The 25607-nt window shown below is 37.1% G+C and overlaps 2 protein-coding genes across 2 annotated transcripts; both read left to right on the forward strand.

Moving 5' to 3' along the window:
- Nucleotides 1–1684: 1684 nt before the first annotated feature.
- On the forward strand, nt 1685–2233 carry LOC148546383 (uncharacterized). Its single transcript, XM_088499196.1, has one exon. It carries the CDS (start codon nt 1685–1687, stop codon nt 2231–2233), a length of 549 nt encoding a protein of 182 aa, XP_088355322.1.
- Nucleotides 2234–2293: 60 nt separating this feature from the next.
- On the forward strand, nt 2294–4822 carry LOC148546384 (uncharacterized). Its single transcript, XM_088499197.1, has 2 exons — nt 2294–3205; nt 3767–4822. Exons 1-2 carry the CDS (start codon nt 2294–2296, stop codon nt 4820–4822), a joined length of 1968 nt encoding a protein of 655 aa, XP_088355323.1.
- Nucleotides 4823–25607: the final 20785 nt, after the last annotated feature.

Here is a 25607-nt window from a genome sequence, read left to right on the forward strand (position 1 = left end):
CTCAGTGGTATATTTGTACATAAACAATTTCATGTACAATATTTTTATTACAAACGGTCGTATAAATATTGTATTTTATGAAAAAGTCTTTTGCGTGCTCTTTTCTTCTTAATATATTTTTTCTCATTTTCCACAATTTCTTATTTCTTTTTTTCTTATTTTTTCATATTTTTCAAGTTTCAATTTTTCTTATATATTCGGTTGAATTTATGTATATATGTGTACCATAATTAATTTGTAATTTAATCAAATATATTATACATACTTTATTTTTTCTTTTTTTTTAGACATATTTATTAATTTGTACATGAAAAAAACAAGACTTATATGAACAAGTAAACATGTTTCATTAGTGCTCTGTTAGGGTTTCTTAACGGAGTTCCTAGTGCCATCAAGGCTACATTGTCAAGATCAATTAAATCTCAATACAAGTCTACGTAATCTGCATGGCTGAGACAACGAGGAATGAAGATCGGATCAAGGAAGACAACCTGAAAGGAGGTAGGAATGTGATTCTACTGGAAGAGGCAGACATATCAAAAGGTATTAACGCTTGCTCCAATAGTCTCTATGGCAGACTCTTTGCCTCCAAAACCTTCTCAATTGGAACCATGGGGAATGCTTTAAAGGCTATATGGGGAAACCCGGAAGGATTTAGCGTGAGTGACAAAGGGGATAATTCCTTCCAATTCTTTTTTAATAAAGAAGTGGATGTCTTGCGTGTTGAACGTGGTTCTCCATGGCTATTCAAAGATTATGTGCTCCATGTCAAGAGATGGAAGGAAGATCAGAACTATGATGAAGAGATTATTTCCAATTTTCCAGTTTGGGTTCAATTTTGGGGTTTGCCAGAATCGTTTAAAACCCTCGAAGTTGGACGTAAATTGGGAGAGAATCTGGGCACAGTGTTGGAGGTAGGTAAATTTCAGATGCGAGGCAGAGAAACTAGGATTGTGAAAGCCAAAATCAATATCGATGCTGCCAGGCAAGTGAGAGATCAGTTAATAGTGGCAGGACCTAATAAAAAGGAGGTAGAAGTGGCACTGCGCTATGAGAGACTTGGAAAGTTCTGTACCTATTGCGCAAAATTGGGGCACGAGGTGAAAAACTGCCATGATCTGCTGAAGGACACAGTGAGTGAGATGGTAAAAGAGGATGACATTGGCGAATGGGTTAAAGCTAGCCAAGTGGGAACGCGAATCTACTCTGAAGGAGAAAGAACATTCAACAACTCAACCCAAAACCAGAATAAGGCCACTCAACGTAAGAAAAAACCGGTCTTAAACTGCTTATTGGAAGAATTTGCAGGGATGTCAATGCAAGAAGAGAAACAAAGTTTGAAACCACAAGACACTGGTAACAGGGCAGCACCTGAGTCACCTCAATCAGCCAATTCTAGAACAGAATGCATGGAGGTTATCATAGCTGGTCAGTCCAATACCAAGGAGGATGAAGGGCAGCTTATGCAATTCGCTATTGGGGAGTGTCTCACCACAGAAAAAGGTAGGAAGTGGAAAAGGTTAGCAAGACAAGGTGCTGCAGAGTCAGATACTAAAAGTGAACCCAAAAAAAGGTTGATGAGTGGTATAGCTGAAGTAACTACAAAGAAAGCAAGAACAGAGGATGAAAATGCAGTTGAACAGATGGTGGAGGGTGCCAGCCTACAAATGGCACCCAAGGCGCCATGAGAACTATAGTTTGGAATTGTCGGGGTTTGGGGAGACCCCTGACAATTCACACCTTAAAAGGGATCTGTAAATCCCACTCCCCCGAGATTGTGTTTATAAGTGAAACAAAGAACCAATCTCGACAGGTGGAAGCAAAACTTCGGGTATGCGGCTACGAAAACTGGCATATTGTTAACCCGGCAGGAGTGGCAGGAGGACTTGTGCTAGCTTGGAAGGACAGCATCAGTGTTCAAATTATTAGCAGTGGAGAATTCTTTGTGGCAGCCGAAATTAAGGATGTCGGAAGCAGTGAGGTATGGGCGTTCATTGGTGTCTATTTGAGTTGTTCAGAACAAATTCGATCCTTACAGTTTGAGGAGCTTATAACAATGAGCCAACACATGGAAGGAAAAGTGGTAATAGCAGGCGATTTTAATGCTATAACAAGCCAAGCGGAAAAGGAGGGTGGAGGCCAAAAATCAACAACCACCATTGCAACATTCACTAATTTTATTGACAGTAACGAATTGGTGGATATTGGAATGGTGGGGCACCCTTTCACGTGAACAAATCGAAGACAAGGAGAGGATTTGGTGAAGGAGAGGCTTGACCGCTATTTAGTTGGGATGGAATGGAAGTTGAAGTTTCCGAATGCAGTGGTGCACAGGCTCACAGAGTCAGGCTCGGATCATGCTCCAATTTTGATGGAAACCGAACCTCAATCCTGGCATAGTAAAAGGCGGTTTAAATACCAGGAACGTTGGTGTGGAGAAGAGGATGTCAAGAGAATTGTCAGTGAAGTGTGGAGAATGGAAGTTGTAGGCTCGGCTATGTTCTCTTTGGCCCAAAAGTTGAAAGTTTGTAGACATAGACTAGTTCAATGGCAGAAAACTCACAAAGCAAACTCCCGAAAAGAAATTGAGGACCTTCAAGCTAAAATAGAGGAGTTGCGGGTGGCTGGAATCAATGGGGGAGAGGAGGTTACCAGTTTGGAAGAGAAGTTGGAGCTAGCATATTTGAAAGAAGAGAGCTATTGGCGAGAAAAATCTAGAATCAAGTGGCTAAAAGAAGGAGATCAGAATACTAGATTCTTTCACCAGAAATTTCAATCAAGAATGCGAAGGAACAGAATTTGGAGATTAGTGGGGAGGGACAATGAGATTGCATCGAAACCGGAGGATATTGCAAAGGTAGCTGAGGACTACTTTTGCGATATTTTTACTTCTTCTTGTTCGGCTGATCCGAATCCATACTTAGAGGATTTGGAGTCTAAGGTTACAGCTTCTATGAACCGTAGGCTCCAAAGGCCAGTAACTATGGACGAGGTCAAAAGAGCTACATTTAGTGTTCATGCTCAGAGTGCTCCTGGTGATGACGGGTTTACAGCTAAGTTTTTTCACTTTTTCTGGGATATAGTTGGAGGTGACGTTTTTAAGGCAGTGAGAAGTTTCTTTCACAATGGCAGAATTTTAAAAAGCTTCAATCATACTCAAATTTGTTTGATTCCAAAGGTGCCAGATGCCAGTGACATGACTCAGGTACGACCGATCAGTTTGTCTTCAGTTATGTATAAAATTATTTCTAAAGTTATGGTGCACCGATTACAAGGTATTATGAATAAAATTATAAGTCCAAATCAGAGTGCGTTTCTCAAAGGAAGACTCATTTCAGATAATATTCTAATTGCCCACGAATGTATGCACTATTTGAAAAATAAGAGAAGTGGGGCAGAGCATGAGATGGCTATTAAACTAGACATGAGCAAGGCTTATGATAGGGTTGAATGGCATTTTTTATGGTATATTATGGATAAGCTGGGGTTTGATGCTAAATGGATTAACTGGACTAAGGAATTGGTAACAACTGTTTCTTACTCTGTTGTTGTGGAAGGTCAACCATTTGGCTATTTTAGGCCAAATAGGGGCATCCGACAGGGTGACCCCCTATCTCCATATCTCTTTCTTTTTTGTGCAGAAGGACTTTCCTTCTTGCTACACAAGGCAGAGCAAAACAGATTAATTCAAGGAGTTCAAGTTAATCGGAGATGCCAAACAATTAATCACCTTTTGTTTGCTGATGATTCAATCTTTTTTTGCAAGAGCGCACCTAATACAAGCCAAAGCATTCTAGAATTGCTAAAGACCTATGAGGGTTTTAGTGGGCAAAAAGTCAATTTGAATAAGTCGGCTATCTTTTTCAGTCACAACACTCCTCAGAACACAAGACTAGCAGTTGCTCAGACACTAAATATTGAACATATCGGAGCACAAGACAAATACCTGGGACTGCCCTCTATAGTTCAAAAATCAAAGAAAGCAACCTTTGGAGCTATCAAGGATAAAGTTCAGAAGAGGATTATGGGTTGGAAAAGAAGTATATTGTCATCAGGTGGCAGGCACACGCTATTGAGAGCGGTGGGGGAGGCGATTCCTATTTATACACTCTCTTGTTTCAAGCTCCCGGACACGCTGTTGACTGAGATTCATAGCATGCTCTCGCAATTTTGGTGGGGTCAAAAAAGCGCAGAACGAAGAATGGTTTGGATTAAATGGGACACAATGACGAGACCAAAGAAAGATGGAGGGCTGGGGATCAAGGATCTAAGGGCGCAAAATTTGGCTTTATTGGGCAAGCAATGTTGGCGTCTAATGAAATACCCTAATTCTACTATATCAAGAATGCTCAAAGCTAAATATTTCAGATATACAGATTTCCTACATGCAGAGATAGGAAGTGTACCGTCGTGGGGTTGGAGAAGTGTTCTTGAAGGGCGCAAGGTGATCGAGAAAGGCTTGTTATGGAAAATAGGCTCTGGCACTAATGTTCGCATCTTCCATGACCCTTGGCTCCCACCACCAGTGCCCCTTAATGTCCCTCAAAATGCACTCACAATCCCGCCAAATATGCAAGTGTATTACGTTAGTGTGTTACTAAATCCTGATAGAAGTTGGAATAAAAATCTGATTGAGTCGATTTTTTCAGTTGATATATGCAATAAAATTTTTTCAATCAAACCAACAGAGGAGGAGGATGAAGTTAATTGGTGCTGGACAAAATCTGGTATATATGAAGTTGGGTCAGGATACAAAATTGATTATGGATTCTTTCATTCTCCTACTTCATTGAGGTCCCAGAACATACACAACAGAGTCTGAAATAGCATTTGGGAGTTGAAATTACCACATAAAATTAAGATTTTTCTATGGAAAAGTCTTCATGAAAAGCTTCCGGTGTTGCAACAAGTTCACAGCCGGTTCGCATCCACTCCTGCCACTTGTCCAAGATGCATGTTGAAGGCTGAATCAATTTCTCATGCTTTGTTCCAATGCCCCCTATCTTCAATAATATGGAGTCTAAGCTTAATAACCCCTGACCTATGGATGAGAGAAGAAGAAACTTTTTTCAATTGGTGGCAACGAGTTCTATCCTGGGCAGCGGCTCAATTCGACGGTAGACAAAAGACCCTCCTCATAGCGGCGCTGTGTTGGAGCACTTGGAAAGCGAGGAATCGGTGTGTTTTTGAGAAGGTAATAAGCCCAGCACCAGAGATAGTGAAAGAAGCTAGCAATTTAGTGCGTGAACTTGTGAACCATACCTGATAGATGCTACTTTTTCTTTACTCTTACTTTACTCTTCTTTAAGCTCTTAGTCTTTCAGTCACAGCTGATGCTAAATGGAAATACCCAATTCTTTTGTACTTCCTTATGGAAACACTTTTATTTTATATTAATAAAATAATATTTATCTTTGGAAAAAAAAAGTAAACATGTTTCATTTATACAAATTAAATAAACATGTATATATATACAATGCAAAGACAATAAAAACCACTCACTTTTTTTTTCAATCATTTGTCTCAATCTCGATCCACATACGTGGAGAGGTATAAAAGTAATAGCTTATTTCCACTAATTACTCTCTTTTGTCATTGCCATTAAAAAATATATAATTTCATCATGTACTCCAAGACAATTAACAACTTGTTGAGTTATTACAATTTACAAGCAAAATAACACACCCACCCATTACAACACCTCATAAATAATAGATATATTAAACTATTATGCTATTAAACTTGTATCCATTCCACCTATTTAAATGATGCATTAGACGCCAAAGATGTCTGCCGCTTCCCTTTTCGGAAGTTGTTCTCCTTCCTAAATTCAATTTCAATATTATTGTTAAACAAGTGAACAATGCTTTTGGTTTTATTTCTTAGGAATCTAAGATCACAACTTGCCTCTTCTTTTTTTCTTAACCAATTAACAATTTCTTTGCACCCGACTATGATCATCAACTCATCTTCACACACATAGTCTTCCTTTAAAAGAAATTAGACCGCCCCTTGAATTCCCTTTAGCACCGCTTTTCCTTTAGACCTTTCACTCATTACATCACCTATAAGGTACTTCAAGTTACCTTCCTAATTCGTTAAATAAACCCCAACAACATACAAATTACCTATACACACAACATTGCCACCATATCCACTCTTTCTTCTGATCTCACCATGTTTTATTCGTTTTTGAAGGTATCAGACTCTTGGAGGGAGAGAGAGAGAGAGAGAGAGAGAGAGAGAGAGAGAGAGAGAGAGAGAGAGAGAGAGTTGTATTTGTTAAACTAACTAGTTTGTTATAGTATTTTGGTACTTATAGTGAGTGAGCTCTAACTACTTCTAATTAGATGTAACTAACTCAGTTTTCTTCTAACTGATTACTCTAACAAACTCTAATATGTTTCACGTGTCTTGCCATGTGACATCTCAATAATCTTAACATCAATCCTGTTACTTGAGTTTTTTAGATCTGTGCTTTGCTCCTTCTTGTCTATTGTGCTCTCTAAACTCTTAACATCAACTCTGTTGTGTGGACTTTCAATTGTTCTGCTACTATTACATCTTCTGTCAACAATTCTCAATCTCAATTTGAACTTTTGGAAGGCAGGGCTTGATAGAGTTTTGTTAGGCAATCTGCTATCCGCTCTTGGGCTGGAATATGGATCAAATGTAGTCTCTTCTCGGTCATATAGTCTCTAACAAAGTGGAGATTGAGTTCGATGTGCTTGCTCTTGTTGTGTAGGATTGGATTGGCTGAAAGTAATATGTAACAGCCTCACTATCAGAATGTCACGCTTCTGGATGCGCCACTCTGATAGCAAGAAGTATTACAACAATTTCATATACATAATAATAAAATAGGAGCATTTGACTCGAAAACTATATCGCTGTTTTCTTTGAAAAATCGGAAAAATACTTTATCTTGAAAACAGACAAGCATATTCATATATATACCAAAATTTATTACATAAGTAACTTATAAATATAATATACATACAAAACATACAAACTCCTATCCCTCTTACAATATTACAATAACAAAGGAGAGGGAAAAATAATTATCTAACTAAAACATCAACATCATAAAACAAAACTCATTAAAACTCTTCGTAAACTCCTTCATCTGATTCCTGAAAAGATAAATCTATAGGGGCTGAGAACCTAACCACACGGTCTCACCTTGGAGTTTTCAGAATTGTCATAAGAAGATATTTAATAAGAAAACTATTTTTAAGCTTAGTGATTATTGTTGTCTTATGAATCTTTTGAAAACCGACAGTTTAACCACCCAAAAATCCAATACCTCTTTAAAAGAAATCCAAACACACTTTTTTATAGAAGAATCTTAAAAGTTACCTAACAGTGTGAATGACCAACTACGGCCTTCGACCTAAGCAATTCAATTAAATCAGAAATCAATATCACATTCAGAAACAACCCTCAGTTTCACCACCACCAGCATGAGGGATCTCTTGGTTGTTCAAACACATACAATGCAAACAAGAAAAACATAATTAAGAAGCAGATATAGCAAATAGCTCAGATAGTAGTTAATAACAGATAAGCAATTAGGTAAACCAAACAAATTCAAACTTAAACATGCATTTGTGCCCTATGGCTGATAATATCATCTGTTGGTCATAGAACCAACCCGATATGTCCTGGTAGCTAACCTTGGACAGAAACACCCATTGCGGAGCAAGTGGGTGTGAGCCACAACCCCCTTGCTACTACCCGTGAGCAAGTGGAATACTACTGCTGCTACTATCCAGGTGGGTGTTTAAAGACTCATCCTGGAGTAAGTGGAATAATCCACTACAGCTGCTACTACCAAGGTGTCACAATCACTGACATGGAGCAAGTGGGACAAATCACAATCCTTCCAAGTATCTCAATCAAATTCAATTTCATTTTCAAATTCATTCTTAATCCCATTTAGTTATTCAAAAATTATACTTTAAAATCAATCCTCATCATCCTTCATTCAAATTCAATTATCAACATTCCTCATTTTCACACTCATTCACATCATCCCCCCATTACATTCTTCAATAATTTAGATTCAAAATATAACTTATTCTTTTTTAAGTAAATCAAACTCAAGATGTAATTATTTTCTTAATAACTCAAAAATTAAATTATAAAATCCTTAAAATTCTAAATTTTTCAAAATGACCACTTCAAGCAAAATTTTCAATTTTTATAGAAATTTCAAAAGCATCTCCTCCAAAACTCAAACTTTTACCACCCTTCAAAGGTTCTAACCAAACCATTTCCAATTCTCAATCATTTTTCGAAATCCAGCCAATTTTATTATCAAATCATTTTTCATAAAATTGAACTAATTCCAATAATAAATCTTTTTCAAAATCAAACCATTTTCATATCTCAAATCATGTCCAATAATCAGAATCATTTCCGAATAATCAACTTCTTCAATAATTCAATAAATCCATCAGATAAATAATCATATCCATCTAAACAGTTCAATTCAATTCGTAAGACTCACATAATCATAAAAATATGTTTTTTATACTACTATCGACTTATAACAACTCTTGAAAGTAAAATAAATATAATAAAATGCCCCTAACTCGTTCATGACTTAACTATATGACAAAACCCTTAAAACTCTAATTTCGCAGCGGTGGCGTCAAATCTGATCATCCCTGCAGCAGTCACAGCCTCTAAGCACATCAGGCAAGAACCATAGCTCAACCCTAAGACATAAATGTCGCATAAAACTCAATAATCTATAACAAAATAGCGAGAAGGGAGGGGGGTTTCAAAGCAAAAGGCCTACCGCATAAAAAGGAACCAGGAACAAAGCAGCGGCAGCTCTGATGGTAACTTCCGGTGGCAAGACTGACGGCGGCAGAGAGATCCGGCAGAGGCAAAATAGCGACGGCAGCAGGGGTGGCTAAAACAGTCCACCACCATTGCGTTTTCCTTTCCCTCAACTCATTTTGGTGATGGTGGCGGTTTCTCACGGCAGCAGCGAGTGCGGATGACGACGGCACGAGCCCTCCTCGACTCCATCACATTCTACTCCTTGCATCTGGTTTCTCTCTCTTTCGTGTTCGGTGGCGACGGTCCTCCATGGCAACGGCGAGCTCATGGCAGGTGCGACACTTCTCTTCCTCCTCAGCCCTTGCTCGACGGCGTTCTCTCTCGTCTGACTGCGACACAACGGCGACACAAGCTGGATGGCAATAGGCACGACGTGCAACGGCTCGGTCTCCCTCTCCTTCATCTCCTCTTCTCCCCTACGGCATAGCTCTCCTCCATTTTTTTCCATTTTCTGGTTCGAAGGATGAGAGTTATGCGTGTTAAGGGAAAAAGAAAGGGGGTAAGGCGGCTAGGTTTAGGAAAATTAGGGTTGGGGTTGTGTTTTAGGGATTTAGGGTCTTGATTTGGAATTAGGGTTTAGGTAGAATATTAATTAAAAACCAAATTTAATCTAATATAATTAACTTTAAGAATATTATTTATTTTCAACTTACAAATATTTTTAATCAAGTACTCTAATTTAAAATTAGAGTTAAATAAATAAGTTTTCTTTTAGTTCATAAAATTAATCAAAACTTTCAACTATTCAATTACTTAGAAAATTTTAATCCTAATGGATTTTGAACTCAAAGTATTATAAAATTTAAGTTAATTACTTTTAGGTAAATATTTTTCTTTAAATAAAATTATCAACAAATATAATATATTATAAATATCTTACTATTTAATTTCCAAAGATCCGAGGTCTTATATAGTACAACACTCTGACTGTCACAATATAGGTTTGGGTTGGTGGTGCAAGGTATCCTCATTTCACTCAACAAGTTCTGCAACCAAATGACTTCAGTAAGTCCAGTAGCTATCCCTCCATATTCAACTTCGGTGGAGCTTCTTGATACTACATGTTGCTTTCGACTGGACCAAGAGACAAGATTTGGTCCATAAAAGACATAAAATCCACTTGTTGACTTTCTGTCTCCTACATCACTTCCCCAATTTGAGTCAGTAAATGCATAAATTCTACTCTCGTTAGACTTTTGGAACTTTAATCCATGCTGAAGTATCCCTGCTAAGTACCTGAAGATTCGCTTTACCGCTTTCTAGTGGTTGTCTAACAGTTGGTGCATGAATTGCGATACTTTGTTTACGGCATAAGAGATCTCTGGCCTTATGATTATTGCATACTGGAGTACTCCAACAACTGATCTATATTATGCTGAATTTTGAAACAATTCTCCTCCTTGCGCTAAAAGTTTCAGGCTGGATGCCATTGGATTAGGCATTGCTTTGGCTTCTTTCATCCCTGCATTAACTAAGAGTTCTTTGATATATTTTGTTTGGCATAAGGTCATTACTTGGTCACTATTCCTTACTGCCTCAATTCTCAAAAATAGTTCATTTCCCCCATGTCTTTTAGTAAAAATATTGCATGTAACTGGTTGACTAAGGCTGTGATTTCTGCTTGAAAATTTTCCGTGACTAGAATGTCATTTACATATACGAGAACATAAGTCGCTGATGTAGGTGTGAATTTGGTGAAGAGTGATGTGTCTGATCTGGTGTTGTCGAAGCCAAACTTGAGAGAGTGAGTTTCAGCTTGCTGAACCAGGTTCTAAGGGCCTTTTTCAGCTCATATAATGATCTTTGGAACTTGCAAACATGGTGAGGAGTGTGGGTGGAGATGAAGCCTTCTGGTTGAGTCATGAAGACAATTTGTTCGAGGTTGCCATTTAAGAAGGCGTTGTTAAAGTTGAACTATCGAATCTTCCATCATTTTGCTAATGTCAAACTCAGCATGACACTAACAGTGGGAGGTCTCACCACCGGGCTGAACACCTGATCGAAGTTGATACCCTCTTTTTGATGAAATCCCTTCGTCACAACCCGTGCTTTGTACTTTTTAATTGTACCATTTGTGTAACACCCTATCACATAGAGCTTTATGCCTAGGACGTAAATCAAAGGTGGTGAGGCTCTATGACCTTTAAAACAGAAAAAAATATGTATATAATATAATTGAAGGAAATTGTAACTAGGAGCCTTGAAAGAGAAGTTAATAAAAAACAAAACAAATACCGTATCACTCACGAAAGATAAGCATAGATGGATAAGCAAGATCCAAAGGAAGGTTAAAAACATATATTTGGGTGAGAATTCCAAAATAAAGATAACAAGCTCCGAACTCGACCTGTGAAGCTAAGGTTGAATAGAGTATATATATAAACCCAAAATACAACCCAAACTGTAAGAAAAACACTTGTTTCTCCAAGTCAACCTCTAGGAGGGACAAACTATAATATATATATATATATATATATATATATATATATATATATATATATATATATATATAAGGAGGAGAATTCTATTTACACATATATGTACATAAATAAAATACAACACTAAGTCCCAAGAGTTTTTTGCTCCCAGAGAGTCTCCAAAATGCTCAGTGCAGTGCCTCGCATCCTGCATATGAAAACAACAATATATGTATGGAATAAGAATCGGGGGGTTGTCAGCATGATAAAGGTGCCCACATAGTTAATAAAAAAGGCCCCAGGAAAGCCAGAGGTAATCCTAAAATGTCGACACTCAGATTCAAACTTAAAAAAATCAATACTAAACCATAAAGTTTGGTACGCAACCCAAGGGATACCCATTTCTTAAATTAACTCTTCATCTCTTGTCTCTTTCTAACTAACTCTATGGCCCCTATCTTCTCCAAACCTCCTAATCTCTGGTGGAGCTACCTTCAGTATCACCTCTGCCAACATGAAAGATTTCTTAGTTGCAAAGACATCCAAGTCAAACAAGGAAAGCACAGGTATAGATAACAGTTACTACAAATAGATCAGATAGCAGATAAGCAAATATAGGCAATTAGGCAAGCCAAAACAAATGCACACTTATACAAAACATATAAATGCTTACGATAAATACCTTTCCTACTAGCCGTGAGCTCACATGTCGGTTACTATGTCAGAGACTGACATACCCCGTAGCTAACCCAGATATTGTCTTTCTAACATGCATCCACGCACACTCTTAGGATATAGTTCCCATTACACTCTTGGGATATAGTGCCCGCCACACTCATGGGATATAGTGCCCGTCGTATTTTCCAGGATAAAGTATTCCCACACTCTTGAGATATAGCGTCCGCTACGCTCTTGTGATATAGTGCCCACTACACTCATGGGATATAGTGCCCGACACACTTCCCAGGGTAAAGTGCTCCCACACACTTGGGATATAGTGTCCGTCACACACATGTGATATAGTGCCTGACACACATTACAAATAGAGAGAAAAATGATGCAACATAAATGGAACAGATTATACACAACCAATCTCATAAGCAAAAGCGTAACTTAACATAATCATTCTTCAATCCACTTCATCATAGTCACAGTCACTACCTATCAGGGATATAGCACCCAACACACTCTTGGAATATAGTGTCTGTCATACTTTTTAATCATAATCATTGTCCTTATAATTACTTTTAATCTTTCTCATCATTCTTCTTCCTTAACCCTTACCTGGAGTAAGTGGACAATGCCACTGCATCTTATCCGGTATCTTAACTCTTATCCGGAGCAAGTGGACAATGTCAGTGCCTCTTACCCAGTCACATATATCTCATCTAATTACACATCATCATTATTTCCATCATCCCCATCAATCTCCTCTCATTCAAAATTACCAACGCCTCATTAATTCAGCTAACCCTCTGCAAAATTGTTCCAAATATCTCCCAAACTTATTTAACATACTCATCCTCATTCTAAGGCTTAAAGACTCACTAACAGATCTTAAACAAGTGTAAAAGAGGTTTGAAAAACCTAAAAGAATGGTTGATGGTTCAAAAATGATAAATTTTCATCAAAACAGTAGTTTCAGAGGTTTACAGGCTTGTTGGGAAGGTCAAACAGTAAAAACAGAACTTTTGTGTAAAACAGGAAATTGTGCATACGCATGGTATTGTGCATACGCACGCATCAGACAACTTTTCCGGCCTGTGCATACGCACAACATGCGAATCCCCAGGGTTTGCGTACGCACACCCCTCGTGCGTATGCACGCATATCAGAATTTCAAGTTTTCTACAACTTAGCCAAAAATTAGTTTTTTGTACCCAACTTTGAATGTCCATAACTCCCTCTACAAAACTCTGATTTTTACAAACTTTAAACCGTTTTAAAGATCTTGAAATTGTCTTTAATTTAAAATAAATTTCATTCAAATCTAAAATCCGAGATTCAAGTTATGGACTGCCGAAGTTGGTTAAAAATTAGCCTTTACCAAAAGTTTCAAAACACTAGTTTTTTCCAAAATCCTCAGTCCAATCCACTTCAATTACAATAAAAAATCACTACCAATTACCTCTCCATCTTCCTCAACCATTCCACACCTAATTTCTCAACTCAATTCACATTCCACATTTTTAATTTTCACAAATCATCACCAACATCAACAATTATCATCACTTTATAATCATCAAATCATCAACATGTCAATTTATACATTCATTCACAATCTTCATGTTTAATCTCTAACCATCAACAAACATCATCATACATTATATACTTATATACAATTAACCCAACAACTCAACAATTCAAAGCATTCAAGCCTATCTTAAGGCCACTAGCCTAAGTTTTCGTGTGACATTAAATATTAATTACGAGAAGCCAAAACCATTCGTTGACCGTTTCCTTCCTAATCTCAGAACACCTCAAATAACCACCATTCCACCAATGCCCAAGGCACCAAATGCTCACCAAACAGAAACTCCGCCATCAAAGATCCAAATTCAAGCTCCCAACACCACTAATTTGATCCAAACACATACAATTTAATCTAATACCAACAATATCACTCAAAATCAACATAGGGTTCATAAAATTTGAATAGGACACAAGGGTTTAAAGGTTATTACCTTTCCCATGGACAATTGGGGCAAAGCCCGATGATTTTCCACCACTAGAGCACACCTAATATCATCAAAACACCAAATTCTCAAAACCCATGAACCCAAAAACGAAATCTGAATGGGAGGAAAGATCTGGGCATGAAAACAAAGTTTCTTACCAAAATTTTCAGTGGGTTTTGTAGAGGATTCCGAGATGAACACGTGGTCACAAACAGCTCGTCAATTAGAGCTCCGAATCAAAAGTTATGGAAGATTGAAACTTTGAGGTGATAAGGGTTTTGGTTCTTATCCTTCTCCTCTCTTCTTTCAGCATGGGAGGCTGAAATGAATGGGAAAGGGGGCCAAAGCAAGGCTTATATGGGTTGGGCCTTGGGCCCAATATAGACCCAGTACAACTGGTTCACCTCGTTGGCCCATTTTTGGACCAAAAACTTTAAAATTAGTGTTAAAATTTGTATTTTAATTATTTCTCTCTTCCAATTATAAAATTTAATTTCTTAATTTTTTTATTAATAATTAATTTATTGATTAATTATTTATTAGTTATCCGGGGTTTACAATTTGGATGCTTCTAGATTCAAAAGACCCACTTGTTGCCAATGTGTCCACGCGTGATTCCTCATGAGGGTCTCATATTTTTCTTCCATTTCCCAATTCCAATGCTCGTTGGTCAGTTCTTGTTCAACTATTTGAGGGACGCATTGGGAGAGATCAATGTTAGCCCCTTTGAGCACTACTGCATATGTTCTCGGCTTGAAGATGCCTGACTTGCTCCTTGTTTGCATGAGATAGTGATTTTGATGTAGCTGTTAAGGGATAACTATCTCAGTTGGGGCTTGCTCAAGCACATCTACAGCTAAGGGAGTTTCAAGAAAAAAAGAATTAACAACAGTGGCATTATAATCATGATTGCTAGACAAAGAAAAAGATGAAGTTGATAATGGTTCAAATATATAATTGAGCGCATTAGAAGTGTCATTCAATGTATGCAATGCATGATGGTGTGGTTGGGGAGAAGATGTGGGGTAAGGGGTTGGTGTCACTTGGGGTGCTGCTAAATTAGGAGTGGATGTTTTGCCTCGGATTGAAGATTCTGGTATTGAATGGGTGGTTGAGACATTGTAATGACTAGAAGTTTTTACTGCTGAGGTGAGAGGTTGTGTTGAAAAACTTGTTGATGACCTTGATGAGGAAGATAGGGTGGGCTGATTGGGCATGATGGTAGCTGAAAGTTGGATAATGTTGGGTCCAGGAGTAGAGTTAAGGTTGGTTTGAGGTAGAAGATTTGGCAAGGGAAGTGTGAAGGTGGAAGGTGAGGTGTGAGGGAGGGGTTGGCCTGGTTGATTCTTGAAGAGTTGGTTATAGGAAAATTCATACTCATTGAAGAGGACATTCCTTGAAATGATTTATTTTCCACTTGACAGGAGGCATTGGTAATCTCTCTGTTTGGGGGCATAGCCTATGAAAATGGATTGTTGGGATTTATTTTCAAACTTGTGTGCATTATAAGATTTGAGAAGCGGGTACCATGTGCATCCAAAGGGTTGTAGGATATTGTAGTATATTTTTGTGTTGGTGAAGGCTTCAAGAGGTGTTTTGTTGTTGAGAGTTTGGGTGGGTAGTCTATTAATGAGGTAAGTGGTAGTGAGGGTTGATTCATCCCAAAAGTTTAACAGAAGGTTAGCTTGGGCTAGCAATGTGAGTGAGGTTTCTGTGATATGCTTGTGTTTTCTTTCTACTAAGCCATTTTGTTGATGGGTATAGGGACATGTAAGTTTATATTGAATGCCATTTGTTACCAAAAAACTGCTTGAATAGTGTGGACAAATATTTTCCACTGTTGTCTGTTTGTAAGGCTTTGATTTTTAGCCCAGTCTTGAGTTCAATTGATGACTTGTATTGTTGAAATACTTTAAATACTTGGCTTTTGGTCCTGAGTAGGTATGTCTAGGTATACCTTGTGCTTGCATCAATAAAGCAGATATAGTACCTACAACCTGATCTGGTGTATAAGGGTGCTGGCCCCCAGATGTCAAAAAATATAAGATCTAAAGGTGCATAGTTAGAATAAGACTCAAGATGAGGTAGTTGGTGAATTTTACTGATACAGCAAGCATTGCATAATGAGGGATCATAGCTAATTTTATTCATTGAATTATCAGAACTTGAAGCATTATATTGGTTCATCACTAGAGTTACCACCTTATCAAATGGATATCCTAATTTTCTATGCCATAATTGGCTTGTACCACTAACCCTTTTACAGGTGCCATAGGCTTTTGCATTTGAAATAGGACTCACTAAGGTATTTACAGACACTTGAGAGGTAGAATCACAAATTAAAATTGGACTTATGACAACTTTATGTTCCATTGAATTAAAATTCAGTTTGGCCAGGTGAGAAGGTGCAACAGCTCTCTCATTATTATTCAATGCTGAACTTGTATTGGCAGTGGCTTGCACAAGCTTATTTTTAGATTCAACATATGTATTTTTGGAGTTTTCAACAATGTTTGCATCGAAACAAGTAGGATTAATCGGTACAGACTTTGTTCTTGGGCCAATTTTGACCCCTTCAAACTTGTGAAGCCCTTCTTCAAGCAATCCTTGAAAGAGAATCTTCATGGAGATTTGACATTTGACATTATACAAGTAAGGTCAGAACTCAAAAAATACATAGTTGTCTAAGGCAAATTTGGCTACACTCACTAAATTTTTGGATATATTAGGTACAAGTAATAGGTTTTGCAATTTGAAAGGTTTGTTAGATAAAGATGCATGCATGAATGAACTTCCAATGTGTTCAATATCCATACTTTGGCCATTATCTCCAAACACTTGTTTAGTGCCATCATCATTAGATCTTGTGATGATGTTTTTTTTGTCAAATGTGATGTGATGAGATGCACCCGAATCAGGGTACCAAGCTGTGTCTGGGAGAGCTGAGGGCAATGTAAGGAATGCTTGAGGATTGGGTGGTGTAGGAGGCTGAGTCTTCACTTCTTGAAATCTTTATTGAGAGTTTTAAGAGCTTGTACCATTGTGGAATGCTGCTAAAGGTGGTTACGCTGCATTTTGGGGCTGCATTTGTGGATTCATGAAGTCTTGGTTGAACCTGTGAAAACCCTGCACTATTATATGGCCATGTTTCCCACATAGTTGGCATTATGGCCTATTTCCCTGCCACCATGATGACATTCCTATGCCTCTGAAATAGCCTCTACCTTTTGAGCCTTGAAAACCTCCTCTATAGTTGTTGAACCCTCTTCCTTGAAACCTTTTTGGAGTATCTTCACTTTGAGCAATGTTTGCCTGCATTGGTCCTAGCTCCGTCCTTCTAAATCTGTCAATTAATTCTTCTTGAGCAAGCAATTGAGATTCAAACTCGCTTTCTGACGTCTCTTCAATCCTTGTTGTTTCCACAATGATGAAAACATTGTATTCTTCGCTAAGCCCTCCCAGTGCAGCTTCAATATACTTGTCTTTAGTCAGTGGAGCTCTAAGTGCACTAAGTGTGTCAGCAACTTGATTGATCTTTCCCATGTATTCGGTTACTGTAGAATCTTGCTTCTTAAGTGTCTTTAACTGAGTCTTGAGCTGCTTAATCCTCGATTTGACTCTAGATTCAAAGTATTCACTCAACACATTCCAGATTTGCTATGCGTAATTGTACTCAATTATATAGTTGACAAAATTAGACTCCATTGTCGTCCTTAACCAAGCTACAAGGCACTAATCTTGTACTTCCCAGTTTGTGTAGCTTTGAGCTTCGATTCTTTCATGTCTGATTCTGAGCTAAACCTAGCAGGTACCTTCCTTGGATCAATATGACTTTGAAGCTTGTTCACCTTTATGCACGCTAGTACTTGCTTCTTCCATGCTTTGTAGTTGTTCTCGTTGAGTTTAATGTCTAAGAACACAACGAATGTGTCCTGATTAAGGAAGCTCGTTAGAGCTTTTGGTGTTGGTGCAGTGTTCTCCATGGATCGTTGAGCTCTGATACCATGTGGTGTTGGTGCAGTGTTCTCCATGGATCGTTGAGCTCTGATACCATGTGAAGATATCAAACTCTTGAAGATGAAGAATAAGAATGAAAAGCAAGAGAGAGAGAGAGAGAGAGAGAGAGAGAAAGAGAGAGAGAGAGAGAGAGAGAGAGAGAGAGAGAGAGAGAAAGAGAGAGAGAGAAGGAAGAGAAATTTCTAGAAAATGAGTTGTATTCGCTGAACTAACTAGTTTATTATAGTGTATTGGTACTTATAGTAAATGAGCTCTAACTACTTCTAATTAGATGTAACGAACTCAGTTTTCTTCTAACTGATTACTCTAAAAAATTCTAATATGCTGCACGTGTCTTGTCATGTGGCATCTCAATACTCTTAACATCAATCCTGCTACTTGAGTTTTTGAGATATGTGCTTTGCTCCTTCTTGTCTATTGTGCTCTCTGAACTCTTAACACTTTTGGTTCTTACTATTTCTTCCTTCTTCTCCCTAATGTTCCATTGCATTACTAAGTTCCTTATTTGTTCTTATGCGCTCTTTCAATGTCTAATTTTGTTTTCAAATACCCTTAATTTGTGGATTATATTTTTTAGATATCGAATAAAAAAATATGAAATACACTATTTTTAAGCTATCAAAATTTGGCTAATAATGACCGTAGATATTGTATGATTATCTACACATATAGTAAAAAAATAAGAAATCGTGTATGTTTAATTCATAATATTAAATTATTACATGTACTCACTTTTGTACTCTAATTTGCAGGATATTTTTATTTTTAACAAAATTGATGAGTGCTCTAACACTACAAGAAAAACACCCATTCAAATACACTTGAAAAGTGTAGCCAAAAGTGAAAAAAAAATGATGCCTTAGGCTACAGCTACGCTTTTTGGGCTACGGCTACGCTTTTTGGGGTGATTCCTATTCGGCCGTTGCCTATTCTCAAAGGCTACGCTTTTCTGCACCAAGGGCTACGCTTTTGGCATTTGGAAATAGGCTACGCTTTTCAAGTGATGCTGTCCAGGACCAAAGGCTACGCTTTTCAGCTTTCATTTTTCCAAAATAGGCTACGCTTTTCAACGCTACTGCATCACTTGTAAAGCGTAGCCACATTGTATACCATAGCTACTTTTTATAAGCGTAGCCTTAGGTCCCTCTTTTTTTTGTATACTATAGCTACTGTATATAAGTGTAGCCTTAGGTCTCATTTTTTTTTGTATACTATAGCTAGTGTATATAAGTGTAGCCTTAGGTCTTATTTTTTTCTGTATATATATATATATATATAATAATTATCAATACAACATAATAGTTAATATGATTACATGTATAATAATTCTGCGTTTTTATTTAAATGAGTTGAATATTACAAAATAAAAATAAATATATAATTATACTAAATAATTTCTTTATATAATAAAAATTATCTCTAACCAAAATATATTTATAATATTGATCCAAAAGTACTAGAATGAAGTTAACTGTAAAAATTCATACATCTCAAACTAAAGTAAGCATAGCCATATCAAAACCATAATAGCACTTAGCCAATAAAAGTATCTTCTAATAAAAATCATTAGTCAACCATATATGTAAAGATTCTAAATAGCACTCTATCTTAGCCAATAAACCACAATAATAGTCAGCTTAATCTTCATTGCTTAATCTTCATTGTTACCCTGCATAATTATATAGAAAAGTAGTTAAAAAAATATTCATAATGACATTCATAATTATAAAAATTAAATGGAACATGTAGACATAATAAACCAAGAAAGCATATACTAAAAAAAATAACATGGTCACGGCAGAAGAGGTGAATTCAAGGAATTATGTATTATCTTGTTTCATTCAAACCATGAAAATCTACAGGTGTTTCTTTCTTCCATTTCCTTTAACACAATCCTGATATGTCCCTATAGCATTTTTCTTGCACTAATTAACCAGACTTTCACACTTAAATTAGATATAGGGACAAATTCATATGTACCAAGTGCACAAAATCAAAAATACAACAACCAAAATTACACAAACAAATTTCAGCCATAGCAATACAACTTCAGTGTTAATAAAGCCAACAAACATTTCCAGCCATAGCAATTAATGTAAATGCAAGTAAAAAACTATGGAACAAGGAATAGATAAGGACATACCACATCTAAGTTCGGAAAATATGTTGATGCATGGCCGCTATTCGCATCAATAGGAGACTGTTGGGCGTCTTGTAATAAAGCTTCTAGTTCTTCTGACTTCATTCCAGGTTCCGATCGCCGCAGTATTAACTTGATCATATTTCGCAACCCATGAATCTCTTCCTCTTGTTTTTGCTATTTGGCCTCTTGTTTTTGCTGTTGGGCCTCCATGTGTCCAAGTTTATCCTTCAGACTGGACACTTCCTCTTTGTGCTGATTCTTGATTTCATTAATTTTAGCATGTTTTTTTAAATCAGTTTTTGTCACAGATCTTCCATACAACTTTACCCGACCTGGTTGTTCTTTCCCGAATAAGGCCTCAAATGCTTCATCTTCTGTTTCACCAGCAGCTTGGCAGTGTTGGAAGTCTTCCTACATAGAAGAAACATTTAAAATTGAGTTAGTTACCGTATCCTAAATTTGAAATGTAATTATGAATGATTCAATGAACTCTTACAACAGCAGTTTGTGTTTCCTCATCCACTTCTTTTCTCTTCCGACTTGTTCGGGTAGCAATGAACATCTCAAACCTTTTTGGTTCCTCATTTGTTTTCTTTGTTGCTCGCTGCAAAACAAGATCATACTTCAGTTTCTTCCTTCAATTTATGCAAATATAAATTCTAATAAATATAAATCTACTATTTACCATAGCCACTCATACTCTTTCGAAATTGATTGGCCCCATGCGATGTGAAAACTTCTGTTTTTCCTTGTGTTGCTTGTTTCTTTGACTTATTGACTGGAAGTGAATAAAAAGTTAGCATACAGTTACTAACACATGCAGCATAATGAGTTAGGCAAATCTACTAGCAAGGCTGCATTATTAAGCTAAAGCACTGAAAAATATGTCACATTCACTCGTTAAATATTATTCAAAAACAATGAACCTAACTCTACATCTGGTTATACAAACTATTTAGTACAATTTATCCATGAAGCGACAATATATAAGCCCCCAATTTCAAAGTGTTCAAAAAAAAATTGCTCATGAACAATACCCAAAAGCAAGCATAAAAGATCTATTTTTTATAATACATTGGAGCACCTCTTCAGTTTTTCACAACTGTAAAGATGAACCAAACCCTACACTTGACTACTGTGATATCAACTGGTTCAGTCCTAGAGCTATGAAGTAATTGGAAAGATGTAAACTGGTATGATCAAGGAGTTCGGATCAATATACCATTCAACAAAACCCTAATCAGAAACAGGTAAAATACATTATCATTTTGGTTTTAAAAAATCTAATTTAAAAAGAAAATAACCCTTTTGATCTTCTAAAGATGGCGTTTTTATTCCAAAAAAGATTCTAGAAATATTCTCCCTTTATTCTATTATTCTCTGAGATACAGCAGGATCAGGAAATGTATCATTGAAATTGATAATAATTGATGACTAGGAACTCCAGAAAATTGGTGGATACATTGGTGGATCTTTTCTTGTCCACGCAGTATAGATGAGTGATACCTACCAATTACGCAAGTTGCATAGGAATTAAGTATTTTATCTCCCAAACCAATCCTTTATCTGTGTTGCAAGAAAATGGAGGGGGAAAACTGCAAGAATACTGACACATTCTGTTGGTTCTAGCAGGTTTGAAATCAGAGCAAAAAAGTAGCTAGCCAAGTAAAAAGGCATATAGACATCACATAATGCTGAAACACTTAATAAATTTTCTTTTAATAACAATAATTCACATCCAATCAATGCTTATTGAGACATCAAAAAACGCCCAAAATAGTCTAGCTCTACTATCTCAAACAACCAGCCATAATAAGCTACATTGTCTTGGATTGGACTTTGATCCTTAGCACTTGCAAAGTTTGAAGTTAAAGCAGTTAATGTGACACCACTGTTTTGTGTTTTTCTCATTGCCTCACGCTCCACCGTGTGAAACCTATATCCATTAATTACATATCCAGAAAATTTTCTTGCCACAGAGCTTGGACATCGAGATAATTCTTTTAGCCAAGAAGGCACATTTGGATCCCTCGCACGAGTTTCAAACCACTGCGCGAACATTTTGTTGTGAACTTTTGCTTTTCTCCATTTCGTTCCCGCTGATTGTTAACCTCTTCCTCATGCTCTTTATAATAAATAATAGTTAGGTTTGATCTAAAAAATATGGGTGAACTTGACCGGAATAAAAAAAAGTTTAATTAAGTTACCTAACATAATCTGCGACTTCTTCACAATTGTGTAATATATACACATGGGCTTGAGCAATTGCTATGTCATCCAGATTAATTGGTTCTCCATTTCCCACGCCTAACGAACAACCTTTGTTAGAAAACAACTTTGATGGCACAAATTCGTCTTCGTTAGGATCATCATCATTCTGAGGCCGCTTATTAAGTCTTGTTTGCACACCTCCATGCAAGTATCTTGAGCAGAAAGTTAAGCACTCCTCAGCCAGATATGCCTCTGCAATAAAACCTTCGGGCCGACTTTTGTTGCGAACATATGACTTTAATGTACACATGTACCTTTCCAGAGGATACATCCAACGAAACTGCACCGGACCTCCCAATCTCACCTCATTTGCTAAATGAATGGAAATATAAACCATTATGTCAAAAAAACTAGGGGGAAAGATCCTCTCAAGGTGGCATAACGTTTCCACAATCTCTAACTCCAGTAGATCTATCTCTTCTAGTGTGATGAACTTCTTGCACAAGTGACGAAAAAAGGAACTTAGTCGAATCAACAGAATGGCCACATGATCAGGAAGGATGCTTTTAATCGGTATTGTTAGTAAATAGTGAAGCATAAAGTGAGCATCGTAGGTCTTATACCCAGAAACTTTTCTTTCTCCTAGATGTACACAGCGTGATATATTCGAAGCACTACCATCAGGTAGCTTTGTTGTCTTTAAAATACCACAAAAAATTGACTTCTCTGCAGTAGTTATAGAAAAGCATGCCTTTGCTAACTTTGTTCTCTTGCCATTATTCACCTCCTTTGGTTGAAGATTTGTCCAGATACCCAAATCTTTTTAAGTCATATCGAGCATTCAAATGGTCCTATGTCTTGCTTGGGATATCCAAGAGAGTTCCAATTACACTGTCAAGTATATTCTTCTCTATGTGCATGACATCTAAGTTGTGATGCAGTGGGTTCTTGTGCCAGTAAGGCAATTCAAAGAAAATTGATCTTTTTTTCCAATTCCATGGGAAACTATTTGATGTACTTTGCTTCTTTCCAAAGACATTCTCAACATTTTGTAGCATCTCAAAAATTTTGGCTCCTTCTATAACAGGTGGAGGGGGTCTTAATTCCTGCTTCCCATTAAAAGACCTTGTATTGGTTCTCCATGGATGATCCATGGGTAAAAAGACACGATGGTCCATATAAACTGTCTTCCGACTATGTTTTAGTTGTAAGCTACAGGTATTTTTGTTGCAACAAGGGCAAGCCAATTTTCCCTTTGTACTCCACCCAGACAACATAGCATAAGCAGGAAAAATCGTTGATTGTCCACAAAAGAGCTGCCCGCATTTGAAAGGTCTCATTCTTTGACGCATCATAAGTTTCGACCCCTATTTCCCACAACAACTTCAAGTCTTCTATCAATGGTTGTAGATATACATCAATGTCTTTACCAGGTGATTGTGGCCCAGGAATAAGCAAAGAAAGCATACAATATTCGGGTTTCATGCACATCCACGGAGGCAAGTTGTATACCATCAGCATCACGGGCCACGTGCTCCATGAAATGTTCATGCTACGAAATGGGTTGAACCTATCACTTGACAAGCCTAGTCTAATATTGCGAGATTCTTTTGCAAATTCTTTATCCATTTCATCAAGGTTCTTCCATGCCAAGCCATCAGCAGGATGCTTTAACGTCCCATCTTTTACGCGCTCCTCATCATGCCACCTCAGACTAGCTGCCGTCTTTGAGCACATAAATAATCTCTGAAGTCTTGGAATTATAGAAAAGTATCTCAGAGTCTTTGCAGGAATAGGACGACCTTTCTTGTCAGGTTGGTTCTCGCCATTATCACTAGAATTTTCAGTATATCGAGAAGTTCCACACACACGACATTGTTTTTCATCCTTTAGTTCTTTTCTATACAGGAGGCAATCATTAGGACAAGCATCAATTTTTCTATAATCCAGACCTAAATCTCTTATCATAACCTTTGTCTTATGGAAAGATGAAGGTATGTTAATGTCAGGCATTGCCTCTTTTAATAGCTCAAGAAGTGAAGTGAAGGAGGCATTTGCTCCAACCGTGCAAACACTTTAACAAGTACAGACGGATGGTAAAAGATAATGTAGAAAATTTCTTGCAACCCGGGTATAACTCTTGACTTGCCCCATCTATTAAATTGTAAAACTTTTTAGCTTCTTCATTTTGACCTACAGTAACACCCTCAGCATGAGATACATCTCCAAATGCATCATTAAGCAGTCCTTCGATGTCATCACGTGCACCTTCTTCATCATCCGTGTCATCGTCAACCGCCATCGGGATTGCCCATTCGCCATGATTAATTCATGTTCTATATCCCTTAACAAATCCGTCGGCTACTAAATGGTCAAATACCACATCTCTTCTATACCAATTAATGTTACAACACCTCTTACAAGGACATTGAATTTGTCGTCCGTCTGGTTCTCCCTCGGAGTATGCAAAGTCTAAAAAACTAATAACACCATTGATATACTCTTCGCTATACCTCGGTAGATCCATCCAATCCTTTGGCATATCACAAAACCTAATCGATAATTATTAAATTTTTTAGGAGGAAATTTTATAAGGGGACGCAAAGTGAAGATAATAGGAATAGAGGAGGAAGGGTGTTATTCGCTATAAAGGGAATGGACAATGAAAAGGACTTTCAAAGCCTTGTAATTAGGTTGGGAAATAGTTCCTAGTCTTAGAAGTAATTCTCTAGAAACCCATTGAGGTAAAACAAATAAAAAGAAACATAGAATTTATAGTACAAATATAATAAGTTAAATTCCAACTTCAAAACTAACAAATCAAAAGAATTAAAGTATGCATTATACCTTGCCATGACACAATCAGCGTTTTGACAAAATCTTCTTGGAAGACCTTAAACAAAAACTTTCGCCTTCAATCTTAACCACGAATAACTGTAAAAATTACAGACAAAAAAAATTGTAATTGCCATATGCAACCATTTAACCACGAATTTAGCACAATCATCATTTAGCAAGAATTAAATTGATATAATCGAACAGACTTGGGACCCATCAGCAGTTACAGCAATTAAATCATTCAACAGATAATGGCAAAATAACAAAATTTTAAGTGTATAGATATGGCTATTAATTAGAGTTTCGTTTATCATATATTGAATTTGTGAATAAAGGAAAACAGATGAAAAAGGGCATTGGGCTATATGAAGAAAGTGATAACCACAATAATGGAAATATATATGTGTGTGTGTCTGTACTCTGTATAATTTTCTTATCCAATAGTAAGTT

This window comes from Arachis ipaensis, chromosome B9, assembly GCF_059453495.1.
Source record: "Arachis ipaensis isolate K30076 ecotype BB chromosome B9, ASM5945349v1, whole genome shotgun sequence".
NCBI classification, from domain to species: Eukaryota; Viridiplantae; Streptophyta; class Magnoliopsida; order Fabales; family Fabaceae; genus Arachis; species Arachis ipaensis.